At 36.2% G+C, this 6405-nt stretch overlaps 1 protein-coding gene across 1 annotated transcript in view; it reads right to left on the bottom strand.

The window, feature by feature from the left end:
- Nucleotides 1-1484: 1484 nt before the first annotated feature.
- The window catches only part of LOC126995373 (CAAX prenyl protease 2-like), a 48044-nt gene continuing 43123 nt past the window's right edge, over nucleotides 1485-6405 (bottom strand). Inside the window, exon 7 of the mRNA XM_050854878.1 lies at nucleotides 1485-5593. Within this exon, the coding sequence (XP_050710835.1) occupies nucleotides 5394-5593 (200 nt within the window). The 3' untranslated portion in view covers nucleotides 1485-5393. The remainder of the gene's footprint in view (nucleotides 5594-6405) is intronic.

Genomic DNA, 6405 nt, shown 5'->3' with positions numbered 1-6405 from the left:
TGGTGGATCCTGATGGTCGCCCCAAGGCATTATTATTTCTTTATTGATTCATGAAAAACTACAACAAATAAGGAAGCCATTGATATATTATGTATAATGATAAATGCAGGTTTGGGGGAAGAAAGTAGCTGAGAAACAAAAATTTTCGGCGCGCTAAAAAAACTGCCTCGACCGGCAAAAGACCCAATGTTTGAAATGAGCGCGGAAAAGAAAATGTATTGAAACTTATGGTGCATGAGAGGGTTAAGTGTTTTAAATGTATTTATTTGAGTGATCTGGCCACAGGGCACTACATAAACCCATAAAAATGTTGAAAAAATATGAGGATTTTGGGGCCTGGAACGGATTAATTTTTTCTACATTAATTTCAATGGGATAAATTGCTTCCTAATTTGAACATTTTCAATCCGAACAGCCCAAATGAACCAATTAAGTTTGAATCACGAGGTACCACTGTATATATATATATATATATATATATATATATAGATATATATATATATATATATATATATATATATATATATATATATATATATATATATATATACCATGCCTTAACAAGTTATATTCTGTGTGTTGTTTATGCTAGTTTAGGGCTACTTGACTATTATGAGCAAAGGACCAGTTAGACAAGTTCAAATGTATGCAGAGGTCCAGATAAATATTGTATCTGAACCTTAAGCTCCAGTAGAAAAATATGATTAAATAATATGAAGGTCCTGGCAATGGATTCTTGCAAGTGGATTTCCTCGAGTGACTTTAGGGCCTACAATCAGTCGAGGAAATACACTTGCAAGAATCCATCGCCAGGACAATGTTATTTAATTATGTTTTTCTACTCCTGGAGTCTGGGGTCCAATTACAACACTCAGAAGGTTCAGATTTGGACCGTGGGCCACCAGATGCGTAGTCCTATGCTAGTTGTAAGGTGTTTGTCATCACTCTGTGTGACCACAAACACCTTACAAATAGCATAAGCAACACGTGGATGAATATAACTCATTAAGACATGGTATACATACATATATTATACGGTGTATATGATATACATATTGCAATATGGTGTTGGTCCTGACCAAGTCTTAGTCTTGGTGATCCCCTGTGCACTGGTAACTAAGTGAAGACTCAGCAAAGGTAAACAAAGCTTCAGAGTTAGATCACCTTCCATATGGTGCTGTTGTTACAGTATGGTGTACATGTGTATTGTATGGTATATATATTATGATATGGTGTTGATCCAGTCCAAGTGTTGGTTTTGGTCATTTGGAGTAGGTAACGTTACTGAGTCGAAATGAAGTACGGCTGGGTATGACTGTATGTTACAATATGGTGCTGGTCTAGCAGTATAGGGTAGAAATGTACTACAAGTCAGGAAACAACCAACAAAACATCTTTGTAAAATTGGTAAAGGTCAAGGGCAAAATATTATTTTTTTAAATCAGCACTTCCAAATGGGGGGTGGGGTGTCTTAAATATTGATGCATCTTCGATGCCAGCAAATATGGTACATCCTTTATTGTCCCCTCATATGACATAATAGAATATGAACATGTACTCAATCTCCATGTTTACAAGATAATGATAACTAATGATTAACCCCTTCCCGGCGGAGGATCTATATATAGATGTTTCGAAATTGGGACTTTTTGTCTGCGCGTCTATATATAGACGTTTGCTCTCATTTGCCCACACTAGATTGTAGCATGGTCTGTATATAGACGATTCCTTACTACTAACAAAATTAACAAAAATCTTTATTTGGCATCTCAAACCCCGACACTTACCGACATTGCCTCTCAAGGACAGTCACCGCTTGTGCTTTGTCGGTGGCGGATGTGCTATGCACATCAGCTAACACTGGGAATTTATGCATTTTTTTCCTATTTTATTTTATTATTAGTCTATCATGTCAAGGAGAAAGAGACCTCTTAAGACGGAAGAAATGACTTCTTTGGCAGCTGAGGATATAGATGCTGATTTTTTGGATGTTTTTGATGATACTGACTCATCTACTGTCAGTGATTACACTGATACAGAATCTAAACCTTCATATAAATATATCAATATACATATAACCAATCAAACTTAAATAACATCTATATATAGATTCAAATGTTTGTTCAGTTTTGCGGCAGAGTCTATATATAGACGTCAATCTGGAATGCCCACTTGCAGGAAATCTATATATACACGTATGGATGAAAGTCGACAGCATCTATACAGAGACGATTTTTTTTTTTTTTTTTTTTTTTTGATAGTACATACATCTGCCCTGCCGCCGGGAAGGGGTTAAATAACAATATATACAACAATGTGTTTTAAGGTTATTAATACAAATCAATGGCTATATATATAAAAAAAATGCCCTCATGTTAATTCAGTAAAGAGAATAGGATGCCAAAAAATGAATTTATAAAATGGGTTCAGAGGTGTCTTGATACTCCCCTACTGAGAGTTCATCAGAGGAATGAGGAAAGATAGTGGAGAGGAGGCTGTTCCAGAGCCTACTCTGTGATAGGGATGAAAGTGAAGATACTGATCAATTCTTGCATTAATCAGTAAGTAGGAATGAGGTTGAGTAGAGAGATGTGCAACAGGGTTGTTAGAGGGATGGAGGAATGAAGTTACCAAGTCCAGAAGGTAGTGATAAAAGAAAGCAAGTGAAGCAACACCAGTCAACTTTGAGAGGATAAAGACAGTTAGTTAGAGGAGTTGAGGCAAATGGCCCTTGGCTCTACTCTCTTGAGAAGAGGTGATAGACTGGGATAAAGATTACAATTTAAAGGAATTAGTTTTGATTTTCAGATGGCAAAAAAGAGTGATTAATACTGTACTGTAAGTTTTTTACAAGAAATAAGAAAAAGGGCATGGAAAGGAGAAGTGAAGTGAGTGGATAGTGTTCTCAGGGCAAGGGAGCATGTCAATTCACTGCTTATGAAAATACATAACTTGATACATATTTTTCATTAGGTACTAACTCCATATTCCTCTGCTTCTGGATTATTTAGTTGTGCATTATTATTTATCCATTCAATAATATTAACTATTCACTTCTTATTTTTAACTACTGCTTCACTGAAGTCATGCTTATTTCAGAGAGGAGCGAAGATGCTGATTTCTCTTAAAGAAGTGTATGTAACAAAAAGCTGCATAAATACAACCTTCAAGCTCTTTACTTTCAACTTTGTTTTACAATATGAAATGATAAATTAAATGTTTTTGTAATCAAAGAGTTTTGGCTTTCCATTTCCTGGAAAGGACATTACAAATGCTATATTACTATACTGAATTATGACCCTTACCACAACTATTTGGTATCTCCTTTGGTGCATCTGTTACCTGAGAGCACTGATTTTCCATAAGTACAATACTTTCAAAACAATATCAACAAACCATACATATATTAAGTTAATACCTATTGACCTAGAGCAAATTTTGTAATATCACACAACAAGATGAAGTGTTGGCACTGTGAGGAAGGAGGAAATGTGGTATGTGGGTATGTGTGTGTGAGATAGTTTTAAATTTAAGGAGAGTTCGCTATGATTTCAAAAAAGCCTGAGGGCCTTGGCTTATTTGTTGTGCATATTGGTACCCTTATTTTCATCTGTAAGTTTCAAATGAATCATGCATTTTTTTTCCTTTTCAAGTAATTTTTCATTATTTTGCAAAAACTTTCAAGTTGATCTCCATCACTTTTGCACCCACTTCTTTTGTGATTACACATCAAATACTTTACAACTTGCCTACCAAAACTGTAAAAAATAGCAAAATCTTTTCATTTAGTTATATAAAAACGCATGTGGAAATTCACAAACCAAAATCTCTTCGCATAACATGCTAAAAATATTCTCTAAGAAATGAAAATGCTTTAACAGTTTTATTCTATGATTAATCAAGTTTTATCCCTAAATCTTTATTGCAATTATGAAAAAAATAGAGGGGTAGATAGCATATACGTTTTCTAACATCTTGCTCAGGGTATAATGTGATTCAAGTTTTTCTCAGTTTCGTACTGCAAACCTATTGATTCTGGTTTCCTTAGGGTTCAATAATCGCATACTAAAACTTGCCCTCATGATCTGGCACCTACTTCATTCCCTATAAAGGATATTACTCACTTGGTTGCAAAGGAATCATGAGGCCCCACCTCATTCATTTTGCCACGTTTCATATCTGCTAAAATCCGCCTGGTTTGTAATAACTCCTGGCACTTCCACTGATTTTTCTATTCATTTTGGGCTTCTAAAGTGTTCTTTTTCTCTGGGTATCTGGGTTTCAATCCTTCTACCTTCTCATTTCTTCCAAAAATGGTAGTGAGGAGGTTACTATTGCTAGAGTCAAAATTGTTCCAGAAGTGTTACCTGGGTGTCAAATTTGACTCTGAAGAATCAAGCATGTTTGATATTCAAAATTTTTTGCCCAAATTTTGGAATGCAGTGAGTCATTGGGATTCTGGGTTCTGCCTTTCAGGTGGGCAGCTGCCCTCCTACCTGAAGCTCAATTTTTTAAAGTTTGTGGGGAATGATGCAGGATGTGAGAGTAAGGAGAGCAACAAGTGGCGTGTCATGTGTTTGGTTTCAGTCTAAGCATGTTGCAGCTCCTCACCATCTCACACACCTGTCTTCCTCCCAGGTTAAGTTGCCAGAATATGCAGGAATGTATTAATATGCAATTATTTCATCAGATATTAAAAATAGGTCAAAAAACCTACTAAATTATCAAACACATGCTCGGCGGCATGCCACACATTCCTGGTGGCTATTTAAATTCTCCCGACCCAGGAGATTTAAATTTTCAGAATCTGAAAGAAATTTGCCATTCAACATTTTTAGGACAGATGGATTTGCCAAACTGGATAACTTTTTTTTTTTTTTTCAATATACTATAGCGAACTCTACCCTTAAGTGGTTCTGCTTACATTATATGACATATCTTTACACAGATATTGTCCAAATGTTACACATATTCTCCCACTTGAAGTGTAGTGAAAATATTTGGCAAAAAGTGTAATCTATACAGTGGAGGAGCATGTGTGGCTGTATCCTTCAATTTTCATTATGACAATGCATTTCTTGGATTTCTCAGACTTCGTGATATAATTAGAAAGGCAACAGGAGACACCTTGTACAAGGATGTGAACTAAGGACCAAAGGCAGTATGTGGCTGTTTCATGGTAAATCACTATTGCACTCTTTAAAAATAATTTTATAATTCAAATCATATCATTATCATAACATACAACATATGGGATGAAGACCCAACATACTAGGAACAGACAACAGCATACTCTGAAACTGCTAGAAATGCAACTAGTGTGCAGCAATTTGGCATAAAAATTCATCAATATCACACATAAATACTCTATGGCTACTACCTTAAGGCTATATTCACAATGTTGTCAAAGCATTGCTGTAGATAGATGGTTCAGTAAGTGGATAAAGTAAAAAGTACCAGGTTACCAAACCTAGCACATGACAGGCCATCAGCTTATTGCGTGTAGGAGAGGGGGCCTTCAACATTTCTTTCACTTCTGGAAGGCCTATGTGGTTGCAAAATGCATGAACTGCAAAAAGGGGGAGAAAATGCCCTGGAAAAAAAAAAAAATACAATCATCAGATATCTTGTGGTGTGGTTCATGCAAAAGTAGTTTTATCTTGGGGAACGACTCAGTAAATAGAACACATTTATGTATGCAGCAGGGTCCCTTGTCTAGGGATAAAAAGACTGAAAAAATATCGCTAGTTCTGAAGTCGCTAGTTTGGGGGAAACTTTAAATAGTAAAACATGAAAACAGACTGGAATTTTTCAGAATTTGTCTTTATTTGTTCTATTTCACCTGCTTTTAACAACTAACTAACATTTTTTTTACATCAAGGGAGACAGCTTAGGGGTAAAAGGCCTGCTAGACACTGCTCCAACAAAAGAAAATGGAACAATAGGTCATAAGACAGGTCAATTTCGGGTGAGGAGGTGTGTTTATACTCTCCTCTTGAAAGAGTTCAAGACTTAGGCAGGAGGAACTACAGATGAAGGAAGGCTATTCCAGAGTCTACCAGCAGAAGATAAAAGAATGAAGATGCTGGTTGACTCTTGCATAAGGAATTTAGATAATATAGGGATAAGCAAGAGTAGAAGTCATGTGCAAGTTCAGAAGAGCTGTCACCTTGAAAATACAGAAAGAAAATAAAAAGAAACGCACTACTGCAGTGAAATCTAACTGCAGTGAAATCTACGAGGTAGAAGACTGCTAGTAAGAGGAGGGTTTTGACTCCACTCTGTCTACCAGAGCTGCATGTGTGGAGCCCCCCCCACACAAGATACGAGGGCAGACAAGGCCCCTATATATGGATAGCATCTGGGAAGGGGAAAAAACTGTCAGAGAAAATACAGAATACCAAA

This window comes from Eriocheir sinensis, chromosome 8 (genome assembly GCF_024679095.1).
Source record: "Eriocheir sinensis breed Jianghai 21 chromosome 8, ASM2467909v1, whole genome shotgun sequence".
Taxonomy (NCBI): domain Eukaryota; kingdom Metazoa; phylum Arthropoda; class Malacostraca; order Decapoda; family Varunidae; genus Eriocheir; species Eriocheir sinensis.
Note: the sequence above shows the minus strand (reverse complement) of the source record. Positions and strands in the feature narration are given on the sequence as shown.